General features: G+C 41.3%; 1 protein-coding gene across 2 annotated transcripts in view; it reads left to right on the top strand.

The window, feature by feature from the left end:
• Positions 1-13,074, top strand: part of USP34 (ubiquitin specific peptidase 34) — a 105,865-nt gene that overhangs the window by 60,183 nt on the left and 32,608 nt on the right. For both annotated transcript variants that reach the window (XM_083493956.1, XM_083493957.1), the window contains 14 exons: positions 50-133; positions 575-661; positions 937-1,137; positions 1,741-1,823; positions 2,802-2,842; positions 4,638-4,762; positions 5,389-5,541; positions 6,204-6,308; positions 7,257-7,312; positions 7,404-7,524; positions 7,728-7,911; positions 8,982-9,145; positions 10,463-10,528; positions 12,862-13,008. In XM_083493956.1, the coding sequence (XP_083350082.1) occupies positions 50-133; positions 575-661; positions 937-1,137; positions 1,741-1,823; positions 2,802-2,842; positions 4,638-4,762; positions 5,389-5,541; positions 6,204-6,308; positions 7,257-7,312; positions 7,404-7,524; positions 7,728-7,911; positions 8,982-9,145; positions 10,463-10,528; positions 12,862-13,008 (1,617 nt within the window). The remainder of the gene's footprint in view (positions 1-49; positions 134-574; positions 662-936; positions 1,138-1,740; positions 1,824-2,801; positions 2,843-4,637; positions 4,763-5,388; positions 5,542-6,203; positions 6,309-7,256; positions 7,313-7,403; positions 7,525-7,727; positions 7,912-8,981; positions 9,146-10,462; positions 10,529-12,861; positions 13,009-13,074) is intronic.

Here is a 13,074-nt window from a genome sequence, read left to right as displayed (position 1 = left end):
TAATCTGTGTATCTTTTTGTAATACTAATGTTCTTGTCATTAACTTTAGGGAAGTTACAGTGATCTGTATCCAGATTCTGATGACTCGAGTGAAGATCAAATAGAAAACAGTAAAAACACATGGAGCTGCAAGGTTTGATACTACTATTGAAAGCTATTCCAGTGATTGTATGTATGATCTTTATTCTGTTGATGGTAGTGTGACATTTCAGAACTTGCATAAGTGAAGGCACAATTTTAAGAGAAAGGTCTAGCTTGCTGCAAACAAGCATCTTGCTTGCTGAAACCGTGATGTGAAAGTATTATGTGAATGATCCTATCAGTAGAGTATTTTACAAGTTAACAGAGAATAAGGTAGTAGAGCAAGATAGCAGAGATCCTGGTCTGCTTCCATTTTAGACACCAAATGTGGGATTGCAGTTTTGAAAGCATGTAAAACTAAAAGGAAACAACTCTTTTTCTTGAGTCAATAAAAAGTTGCTCAGTAATGTACACAAATATACTTGTATCCTGCGACCAAAGTTGTTTGGGGTTTTCGTTTGCTCTTAATGCTACTTTTTTATTCTGCTTGTAGTTTGTTGCTTCTGGAGGGCTTCAGCAGCTCCTGGAAATCTTTAACTCTGGGATTCTAGAGCCTAAAGAGCAGGAATCATGGACTGTGGTAGGTGGCATGCCTGATTCTTAATCATAATATGGGTTACCATTGCATAGGCGTGCTTTTGGAAGCTTGTATGTCAGCCGTTTTCTGCCTATGGAGTATGTTTTCAGAGTCCTTTTCCGAAGTTATCGGGGCTTTATGATCTGCAGTGCGTATGGGGCTCTTTGAGCCGTGGGAATTTCTACAGTGTTCCTGTAGCTCTGCTTTTAAAATGTCCTGCTGTTAGCTGAACAAATTGCAAAGGAAAGCCAAGCTAATCAGACTTTTCTTATTTTCAGTGGCTACTAGACTGCCTTGCGTGCTTGCTGAAGTTGATATGCCAGTTTGCGGTAGATCCTTCTGATCTGGATTTGGCTTATCACGATGTCTTTGCCTGGTCTGGAGTAGCAGAGAGCCACAGGAAGAGAACTTGGCCAGGGAAATCACGCAAGACTGCGGGAGACCACACAAAGGGCCTGCATATACCTCGCTTGACAGAGGTGAGAAACGAACAAGGAATTTCAACATAAACTTTTTTGTACTTGACTTATCCCGATGCATACTGGATCTTTCAGTCTTGGATCCTTCGGCTATGTGGCTTCCATTGCCAAAGACTTAAGAAAGACATTGTGTGCATGCAGACACAGGCATACAGACAGAATCCACTTGTTTGTAGACTGCGTACTTAGAGAATAAAAGAGAGATTTTTGTTAGTACTTCAGTACAGTCTGAAATCTCTCCCCCCAAAACATTTTCCTTCCTTGTCACTATCCAGCAGTCCAAATACTATGGTTTCTCCCACTCTTTGCGTGCCAAAGATCCCATCTTCAATCCCAAGCATCTCCTGTAAATAAACAAACAAACAAAAACGGGTGAGGCAGCATGTGATGGCAACTGCCAGTCAGATTAGAAAATACTTTAAGACATAGGAAATTCGAATGTACTTGGATGGCTGGCTGAAGTTCAGGGTATCTTGCTTATCACTCCAATACATAGAGTCAGCATATTTATTTTTCTGATTTGATTTAAAGCATAAGAAATATGTTATATATTAAGATAGCAGTTGCATTAACTGTTTTCTTTTGGCTTCAATTTTTTTAAAGGTATTTCTTGTACTTGTCCAGGGAACCAGTTTGATACAGCGACTTATGTGTGTTGCCTATACGTATGACAACCTGGCGCCTAGGTACAATAACCTTTTTTTAATATCTTTGGTAAGATTTATAGTATACATATTTGCATTAAAGCATCATACTGATTTCCCAGTTTCAGAAAGGATTATGACGTTACAAATAGACGAAGCTGTTTAGGTTTTCTTTAAAGCGTCTTTTCTGTTCAGTATTTTGCAAACTTGAGCCGCAAACCAGTCCTCAAGAGCTGAAGGAAAAGTGAGCAACTGCGTGTGCTCCCTTGGTTGTTACTTGGTGCCCAAAGAAGACCCGATTATGGCCCAGAGGCCTCGAGAGATTGAAAGAAGGTTGTAACCACTATTCTGCATTGGTGTTGGGCATCATTCTGGTTGCTGAAGACACTTGGTTTGGCTTTTCCATTTGCCCTGATCCCTGTTGGTGTGAGTCCTGGCAGTTCCCACAGCCCTCATTGCTGGCACAGGATGCAGCAGGTCGCCTATTTTCCAGACATGCTAAATATATTTCTCCAAGGAGAAGTAAGCTGACCTCAGGGGAGTTGCAGCCCACACCAAGTTAGGAATCTGCCTGTCATGAGTATCTCTTGAGTATCTCAGGGGGCCTAAATCAGGTCTATTCCCAGCAGCCGTTCCTAACTTGGCACAAGGTGCCACACAGTGTGACCTCTCTGCTTTGCCCTCAGTTAATGCCCCCTTTCCCCTCATTGAATGTTAGAAATACTACTGCATTTAAGTTAGTTCCTGCATTTGCATAGTTATGAAAAATTCCGCATTTTAGTTTGTTCTCTGCTGGTCTCATTGCACAAAGCATCCTGGGGAAAAATTAGGAGCAGAACACAAAGCCCTCCAAACTAAATTGTATTTTAATATTTTAATAATCCACTGAGAACAAATGAGTGATATTTTGAGGAGTGAAAAGAAATATCACTTTTCATTGCTTGATTTGTGCAGAAGGGTTGTTTTTTTAAATAGAGTTTTGCACAAAGATCTTATTGACTTGATTTTCTTCCTATACAGGGTATTGAAAGCTCAAGCTGATCATAGGTCAAGACATGAAGGTTAGTGAATAAATGAAGACAGGAAGGTTACTAAACCAATAACAGTTTCATTCTTGAAAATCTTTTTTCCTGATTCATAGCTAATTGTATATGTCATGTCATCATGAGTAATGGATTGCAGACAAAATTTCCCCATGCAGTAGAGCTGACCAACAAACCTTTGCTATGGAGAGCATTTATTAGACTTGAGCAGTGAAGCTGCTGTGTTTCGAGCACTTTCCAGTTTATTTTATTTAAACATTTTTTCCTCTGCTCTTTAGCCTGAAAAGAAGCCCAGAACAGCTTATAAAATCAGGAAGTAATACAGTACCTGCCCTCAGGCTTGTAATCTAAAAGCCATGTCACTTCTCAAGGCAAACTTAGTTCTGGTTTCTAACCTCCTATATGGAAAGGAGTGGAGGGGGGAAATTAATTTGAAAGCAAAGCTCACAGAATAGAGCATTATGCACCATTAGGAAACTTAAAAGATGGAGATTATCCAGGAGTGGACTGCTCCTCCCACTTGCTTTAGTGTCAGGGTTGTTCATGTGACTTCATGCTTGCTCTTCTTCAGTGTCTGGAGTGTTCTGCAGTTCCAGACCTGCCTGCTTTGAAGCAGCAGCAAAATTGAGGTGTGTGTTACTGTTGCACGGACAAGCAGCTGACCACAACATTTTTCTTTCCCTCGCTTTGGATAGTGAGCAAGGAATAGTAGGGTGTCAGAGCCATCTTTGTTCACCTGATACTTTATCTGACCTGACAAGGGCTTCTGCTGTATGTTTTCTCTATGCTCTGTGGAGGAGAGAACAATAATTGGCTCCAAAGAGGCTTGGAAAGAACTCCTAGGCTAGTTCCATCAAGAAGGCATGAATACCTCAATTTTGTGAAGGCCAGCCTTGCAGCTCAGATGTGAACATAAGTGTCATGCTGAGTTTCAATTTACTGTGATGAATAAGAGTGTGTGTATAGCCAAGGGAGCTGTTTTTTGTATTCCTGCGGTATACAGATTGGCAAAAGCTGTGGCAACACACTTCAGAGTTTTTGTTTTTACTTGAAACTGCAAGCTTTCTTGTAGCAGCTCGGTTCTTCCAGTAGATTTTTGTGTTTCGTTTACTGTCCAGACCTTGAGGTTGGTAGGTGGAGACTTTTGTGAAGTAATGATGTTAGTGCTTCCATAATTAAGTAACTGTACCATGTTGAGGGCTTTGCACAATCAGGTTCTTCCCACAAGCACTAAAATGTCAAGTGGGATTCAACACTTTGGGAGCTGGCTTTCTTGGAAGAAAGGGGAAAATACACACCAAGCTTTGGTCCATGTGTTTGCAGTTAGGAAGTGTCATATATCTTATCAGGCCTTCTGTTAGCTTAATGCCTCTTTCTTCTTGGTTTTGTGCCTTACCCTTTTACCATGCTTGACCATCTTAAGCAAAATCTTCATTCTCAGCATAGTGCAATGAGATCACCCAAGGATGGATTGTCTCCTCCTTCTACCCAGGGCAGGCAGAGACACATGCCAAATATTGTATACAGAAGCTCTGTTTCAGAGGACTCCGCCTTTCTTATTTTTCCCTTCGGCAGTCTAGTGTTTTGGAAAATAAATAATAGGAATATATGGGCATGCACACCTCATTAAAGGCAGAATTGCATCTTGCTGACCCATGAAAGCTTATGCAGTGTAATCTGGATTTAGTATAAGATTTAGAAATAAGATGCTGTTGTTGTTCTTATATATTGTGACGATCTTAGCCTTTAAATAAATGAAATGGCGTTGTATGTGTGTGATGTATAACAATTGTATGTGGTTCTTCCTTTTTAGTTACTCACTATTCAATGTGGCTCTTAGTGAGCTGGGCTCACTGCTGCTCTTTGGTGAAATCCAGCCTAGCAGACAGTGATAATTTACAAGACTGGCTAAAGAAACTCACCCTTCTCATTCCTGAGGTAAGCCTAAGGGGTGGGGAAACATAATTCTAGTTACATTAACAAACCCTTGAGCCAAATTCAGTTGAAAGGTCTTAACATCATATATCTCATTTGCTTTTTTAATTAACAGCATATTCTTAGGCATATCCACTCAAAGGGTTGTAGCCAAGTAAGTCATACTCAGAATTAACCCACTGACTGGACTAACTTAAGTCCATTGATTTCATTGGGCCTACTTTGCTTATGACTTTGTTGGGTAGAACTCAGAAGTGAAATCTGCTGAGTTTAATAAAACTTGTTCTGAGATTAGTGTGTATAGGATTGTTGCCTAAGCCTGTTGAATGCCCTCATTGTGCATCTAGGGTATAAAGTAGTCGTTCTCTTCAGCTTTCAAAACCAAGGTTGCAAATTGATTTTCAGTATAAATTGCTCCATTTGCATGATTCTTTAGCTCTCAGCACTTGGTTGGAAGCCTTGGGTTTTCCCCTCATCTATAAAACTAGCACAAGTGATGAGTTTCAGAATGCCAGCAACTAACAGACATGTTGAAAGTAGTTTTCATAAGTATGCTAGAGGGAAAGAGGATTTTTTAAAAGTTTTCATTTAAATGGGTTCCATTTTATGGCAATCTCTTTTCATTTCAGACTGCAGTTCGTCACGAGTCCTGCAATGGCCTGTATAAATTATCGTTGTCAGGTTTGGATGGGGGAGACTCAATAAACAGATCTTTTCTGCTACTGGCTGCTTCAACGCTGCTCAAGTTTCTTCCTGATGCTCAGGCCTTAAAGCCTATCAAGGTAAAACAACAACAAAAACAAACAAGAAGCTTAGCAGCTTCATTTGTATGGCATTTGTGTTGTGTAGCAAATATAAAACACATTTCTCCCGATTAAATTGATGCACAGTTCGAGCAAGCTTTTCTCTGCCTACTTCCCCCAAGTCTTGATGGTTTGTGCATTTTGCTTAGATCAGCCGTTAAAAAGACTGTATGTCTTGCTGGTTTTCCAGTTTGTAACATTTACTTGTGGACCTACACATAGCTCTGTAAGATCAGTTCTGTTCTACCTGCCTTCCCTGTCTATCCTGCCAGTGGATGTCACTGCCAGGTTTATAATGTGTTGATGCAGTCAGTTTCCCCTTGACGTGCCCCCCTCCCCTTTCACCCCTCTGCTTATATGCTGCTATGTATATGCTGCTGTAAACTTTTTATGGTTACTCGTCCTGGAATAGGTGGGTCATAATTATAAAACCAAGGTTGTTTTGTTGGCATGGTTTACATAAGCACTGATTCGCTATTTGTATTAGCAAAGGTAAAACAGTTTCTCAGTTGTTTACCTTTTGGCATTCCAGGCCAATAGATCAAGTAATAGTCACCATCTAGTTTTGACCCTTCATCATATTCTATGTGTTTTTTTGGATCAAAATAGATAAAACAAAACACAAACTTTTATTTCCTCAGATTGAAGATTATGAAGAAGAACCTATCTTACAGTCTGGCTGTAAGGAATATTTCTGGTTGCTGTGCAAACTAATAGATAATATACATGTAAAAGATGCTAGTCAGGTAGGTACAATTGGTTCTATATTATATACATTGGTTTTATATTAAAGAATCCACCACCACCAATTGCAACCTTGCTCCTTTGAAACTGAGGCAGGTTTGACTATACTTGGAGCATGGGTTAAAAGCCTCAAGAACTGAAAAATGCAATCCTTGTAGCTGTTCTGTTGACCCATTCCTTTGCACGCTCAGACAGAAATGGCTTTCTTCAAGAGCCTGAATGGGATCTGTCTATATATACACAACACACACAAGGCCAGTGAGTTTGGGCTTTTTAGTTCAGACAAACAAAACTTGCTTTTTTTCTTCTCATACATGCAAGCTTAAGACAGATAAGTCTCTCCACTGTTGGTTTGCAACCAAGCAGGATTCAGCTGCGTTTGTCAGAGCTGATCATTGCTTGAGCACAGCCAGTTGAATATAAATCTTAAGATTCTAAGTATCAGAGGGGGGAAAAAAGGCTTACCTAAGACTTACTTAAGAAAATTCTTGGCAAACGTCAGCATGACTAGTTTCTCCAGTCCAAAAGAGCTTTCGGCTTGCTTTTCTTACACAACAGCTCCCTGTGCCAGACAGCAGAGCTCTGTTGCGTGAAAGGAATTTCAAAAGCTTGTGATGCTGTTTCGGAGGCCTGCTGGTCAAAGGAAGAATTTCTGAATTTCCACTAGGCTTGCCCAGGAATCTGGGTGCAACTCATTTATTTATTTATTTATTTATTTCATAAAATTTATACACTGATTAATTGTAGGGAGAAAAAAACCCTCAAGGCAGTTTACCTAAAAAAGGAAGAAATTGAATGCTACCCTATAGCTTTATTTTCAAAGGAAAAAATCCTTTTCTTTGTACAAAAGTGAGACTAAAATTGCACATAGTACCTTTTTATTGCATAACCCAACCAGTGTATTCCACCAATTTATTTATATTTACATCTACATTTCTCTCTCTCTTTAGACCACATTGCTTGATTTAGATGCCTTAGCAAGACATTTGGCAGATTGCATTCGAAGGTAAGCTTTAAATTTGCTAGTTCACTTCGGGCGTATTTTCAATAGGAGAGTGTTTGTTTTAGCTGACAGGCACTCAATTTGCATTTTACAGCAGAGAAATCCTTGACCATCAAGATGGCAACATAGAAGATGATGGTCTTACAGGTCTGCTCCGCCTGGCAACAAGCGTAGTCAAACACAAACCGCCTTTTAAATTCTCCCGAGAAGGGCAGGTAAGAACTTGACCTGCTCTCCCACCACGGTTTGCTCAGAACCTTGGGCGCAAACCAGAGACAGTTATGCTTGTTAAAAGGAAATTTTCACCGCAAGCCCCATTGATTTCATGAACCTTCTGCATGCCTGACTTTCTCCGTAGAGCACCACCCAAAATTGCCATTAATATAACCTTAGCTGATAAACTTCTCTCATTTTGCAGGAGTTTCTGAGAGACATCTTCAATCTTCTGTTCTTGCTTCCAAGCCTAAAAGACCGTCAACAGCCAAAGTGCAAATCTCATTCTTCAAGGGCTGCTGCTTACGACCTGTTGGTAGAAATGGTAAAAGGTTCCGTAGAGAACTACAGGCTGCTCCACAACTGGGTTATGGCACAGCACATGCAATGTAAGGATATTTTGTTAGTTTCTCGGCATTTGAGAATGAGCAGGGTGTTTTCAGTGTCTTTCCTTGCCTTAGAATTTTTGGATGTTTATTGATAAAATGCTACGGTGCCCTTTTTGCTCACCCCTTGCAAGAATCCAGTCCTTCCTTAACAAGCAGAAATCTGTTTGCTTTTGCTTTTTAAGGAGAAATCTTCACTGCTGACATTTTCTGACCAAACTGAGAAAATGCTGGAGTTTCTTGGTTGTTCTCCTGTTCCATGTTCAGTATTAATTAGCAAAAGTAGAACAGTGCCAGCATCCATTTGGCTTTCATTTCAGTGCCTTCTTTTGGCTCAATAAATGGATCTGAACATAAGAAGAGCCTGCGAGATCGGGCCAGTGGCTCATCTAGTCCATCATCCTGTTCTTGCAGTGCAGAAATGTGGTTCCTTGGGCCGCTTTCAAAATAAAGTGGTACCTCGGTTTTTGAATGTAATCCGTTCCGGAAGCTCCTGCCAACCTAGGAGTTTGAAAGCACATCAAAGTGCAAGTAGATAAATAGGTACCTCTCTGGTGGGAAGGTAAACGGCCTTTCCATGTGCTGCTCTGGTTCGCCAGAAGCAGCTTAGTCATGCTGGCCACATGACCCGGAAGCTGTACGCCGGCTCCCTCGGCCAGTAAAGCGAGATGAGCGTCACAACCCCAGAGTCAGCCACGACTGGACCTAATGGTCAGGGGTCCCTTTACCTTTTACTGTTCCGGAAGACCGTTTGACTCCCAAAACATTTGGAAACCGAAGCAGTTACTTACAGAAGCAGTTACTTATGGAAAACTCAATACGGAAGCCACATGGCACATTCAACTTCTGAAAAACATTCAAAAACTGAAGCAGTTACTTCTGGGTTTTCGGTGTTTGAAAACCGAAACGTTCGACTTCTGAGACGTTTGAAAATCAATGTACCACTGTATAACCCCAAACATAGTGTGGTTAGGAGAAGAGACAATCAGTGGCCATTCTCACTTGTCACAAATAATCAGGCAGACAGTTATTTGAAACCCAGTATTAAGAAATAAAATTGCCATTTCTTCCAGCTTCCCATGCACCTTACAAGTGGGATTATTGGCCACATGATGATGTCAGAGCTGAGTGCAGGTTTGTGGGTCTAACCAACCTTGGAGCAACGTGTTACTTGGCATCAACTATTCAGCAGCTGTATATGATACCAGAAGCCAGGCAAGCCATCTTCACTGCAAAGGTATGACCTTCCTGGTTCAACAGGAAGTAAGTTTTCCATTTTAGATGGGGTGGTGTAGTGATTTGGCAAATAGTTAATCTAACTACAGTGAATAATGGTCTGAAGCAATATTGTTCAGTGGTGAAATAAATGCAGAATGTCTTCCCAGTTAAAATAATCTCAGGTATCAGAGTTAGTGAAGGCTCTTGAGAGCCAGTGTGGTGTAGTGGTTAAGAGTGGTAGACTCGTAATCTGGTGAACTGGGTTCACGTCTCCACTCCTCCACATGCAGCTGCTGGGTGACCTGGGCCAGTCACACTTCTCTGAAGTCTCTCAGCCCCACTGACCTCACAGAGTGTTTGTTGTGGGGGAGGAAGGGAAAGGAGAATGTTAGCTGCTTTGAGACTCCTTCGGGTAGTGATAAAGCGGGATATCAAATCCAAACTCCTCTTCTTCCTTCCTGCCTGCCTGCCTGCCTGAGACCCTGAAGAGCAGCTGCCAATCAGAATAGACTGCAGTGGCATAGATTGGCTCATATGCTCAATGTAACATTTATCCCTTTCAAAGTCTACTCATCAGAATCTAGCACTGTAGGGTTGGTGCTGACCTCAGTGTAACCAAGTCAGAGGCCAAAATTGAAGGGGGTGTTGTTTTCTGAAATTGGTCAACTCAACGGCATAGCTAGCCATTCAGGTGCCTGGTGCGGGGCGTGTCCTGCAGCCGGGGCAGGGTGATCCGCTCGTAGGGACGGGGCGAGCCTATCCGATGCTTGGAGTCTCTCGTCGCCTTCCTCTCAGCTGTAGGGCGGCTGAAGGAGAGGCAGTAGGCAGGCACAAGTCCCACACTGCCGTTGCAAGCAGCACGGAACCTGCAGATGCCCAAGCCACCCCATCACTCCTAAAAAGTTTTGTAAGCCCATTTAAAATACAACAAAAACCAAACACGCAATTCATTTTGTCACCCCCCTCAGTGATGACACCCAGGGTGGACCACACACCCCTTCCTCTGCCACTGGGTCAACTGCAGAAGGAAAGTGTATTACCTTGTAGAAGAAGATAGAGAGAATTCCCATCAATATGCATACATTGACACAATACGTCAATAGATAAACTTCCCCTTCCCCCAGCCTAAAATAAGTAATTCATTTCCTAATTCAGTTTATTTCATAAATGCAATTGCATAAATGAAGTCTAGCTTTTCCAGAATAGTTTTAATTCAGCTACATTGTGAAATGTACAGTTTTCTCCAACTTTAAATTTAAGAAAAGGTTTGTTTTCATAACCTACAAACTTCACAAAATAACATTTCTTTTCTCACTCTTACATCTTTTTTAAAAAGTATTCCGAGGATATGAAACACAAGACCACCCTCTTAGAACTTCAGAAAATGTTTACACATCTAATGGTAAGTTTGGGAAAGCGCTTATGAAAATAAATGCTTAGTTTTGTATTTGATGACCTTAATAGCGGTCTGCTAGTCTATGACTGCCTGCTGCGGTGGTGGAGCATAATAGGTTCTTGTGTTTTAACTTCAGAGACATCCATTATGTTGGTGGCATCCATCTGATTTGCTCAAGGCAAAGACATGTGTCTGAAGTTTTATTTAGTATTATTTTTATTTATTAAATCTGTATACTGCCCTTCATCCGAGGATCATAGGGTTCTTTTTTTAGTTCTCTTCTGGCACTTCCTCCAGTTTCACCCTACCTTCACCCAGGCAGAGACTGTTCTTCTCTTATAGCTCAGGGCTGTGTATGTAGGGCTATATATATTCTTTCCTTAGTACTGCTGTTTTTGCTACCCTTACGTGTGTCCTGTCCCAGGACAGATGAATGCACTTCAGTTGGAGCTTTCTCAAGCACCAAGAGTTTAAATAATGCCTCACTATTTTTTGCAGCCGAAACAGAAAGCATTATAACGCTTTGCCAGCAGAGAGTGCGAGTGGGTGTCATGAGTTGGAAAATGCCTCTGAGCAAGCTGGTTTCCCTTCCCCCCTTCTTTATCAAGATGTGCTGCCAAAAAAATTAAAGAATCCCTTCCTACAAGGATAAATCGAAACGTCCTCACATACATTATTGGAGAGGCTCATCTGAATCCTCCACTATTCACCATAAAGGGGGGGTAGGCCTCAGTCTTAATGCAAAATCCAAACATCCCACTTTTGCAAAAGAGCACTTTTCTGAGTTTTCTTAACAAGCATTCTGAGCCCCCTGAAACCACCTACAGTGATATCTCCGGTTACGAACTTAATTCATTCCAGAGGTCCGTTCTTAACCCGAAACCGTTCTTAACATGAGGCACGCTTTCGCTAATGGGGCCTTCCGCTCACATCCTGGGGCAAAATTCGCAACCAGGAGCATCTACTTCTCTGTTAGCGGAGCTCATTACCTGTAGTAAGGAGGACGGTACGTAACCCAAGCTTCCACTGTATTCTGCCTGCAGACAGGCAAAGTTGAGGACTGGCACACCCTCTCAGGTTCAGAAAGCCCCTATTCAGGAATCCTCTTCTTCTCCTCACACTTTAAGCATGTAAAATTCTGGCTATCTATTTTATGTTATGGCACAGCCCCAATTTTGCGTTATGTGACACCCTCATGGCAGGCGTTTTGTGACTGGTATTCACCGTGCTTTCTCCAAATTCCAAATATGCCTTTTGCCTCAAAAAGCTTGGCAGCCCCCGGCTTTAGTATATGAAGAAAATATACTAAATCATGACCCAAATTTACGGCAGTTAGGTCACCATAAGCGGTACTGCACTTCTGGAATGTTATGATAATGTCTCTTCAAATATTCTGATGTTGGAGTTCCAGTCCCATTGCCAAAAAATACCCATGCGTGCGCTTGCCCCTAAACGATGGGATTCATTGAGAAGTCAAGGTACGGAGAAAATGATGAGTTCTTATTTGACTCAATATGTTGTTGCATCTTACAATTTATTTATAAGGTGTTTGAGTCTGCCCGGTGTTCTGATGATCATGGGATTTCAGCTGTTACAGAAAACATTTCTTAGCTCCCAGAAGAAATGTCCTCCACATTATAGTCTGAAATAATATCAAGACAATAGCTTGATATTACGATCTGGCAACTTCTGTTTCAGTGTATCTGAAGAAGTGTGCATGCACACGAAAGCTCATACCAAGAACTAACTTAGTTGGTCTTTAAGGTGCTACTGGAAGGATTTTTTTTATTTTAAATACAGCATTGTAAGCCTAATCCCAGCCTCTCCTCTGACTGCTGGAATGGAAGGTGTTGACTCTTATGAAACTCTAAGGGGTTTATTTTGGCAAGTTGAAGGGCCGTTGCTCAGTGGCAAAGCATCTGTATTGCGGGCAGAAGACACCAGATTCAATCCCTAGCCTTTCTAGGTAGGCCTGGGAATGTTCCCTATCTGGAACCCTGAAGGACTGCTCTGTATAAACAACACTGGGCTAATGGTCTGTTTCTGTATAAGGCAGCTTCTTAGCTTTCAGAAGGTTTGTTTGAGCATGTTCCATGTTTTGACCCTGTAATAGTTCAATAACCTTCTGTGCAATCTCAGAGCTGCAGAAATCATAATTACTCCTTCACTTCTATTGAAGCTCAGAGCTGCATGTGATTATCTTGAATCTGCTAGCACAGAAGCATCCAAAGATATCTGTATCTGCAAGAATTATTGTGTGTGTTCTTACTTTTTAAGATTAAAGATTTAATTGCTTCTTTTGCCTTTTGCTTCTGACTGTCTGTCTGTTTTCAACACAGGAAAGTGAATGCAAAGCATACAACCCAAGACCATTCTGCAAAACCTACACCATGGATAAACAGCCACTTAATACCGGTGAACAAAAAGACATGACTGAATTCTTCACAGATCTCATAACAAAAATTGAAGAAATGTCTCCAGAATTGGTAAGCTGCCCATAATTATTATTATTTTTAAACCAATCTTCGGATTTCATTTTATTTTATTGTCCT

The sequence above is a fragment of the Podarcis liolepis genome (assembly GCF_965112155.1).
Source record: "Podarcis liolepis genome assembly, chromosome: 3".
Taxonomy (NCBI): Eukaryota; Metazoa; Chordata; class Lepidosauria; order Squamata; family Lacertidae; genus Podarcis; species Podarcis liolepis.
The sequence above is the reverse complement of the archived record's forward strand: the minus strand, read 5'-3'. Positions and strand labels throughout refer to the sequence as shown.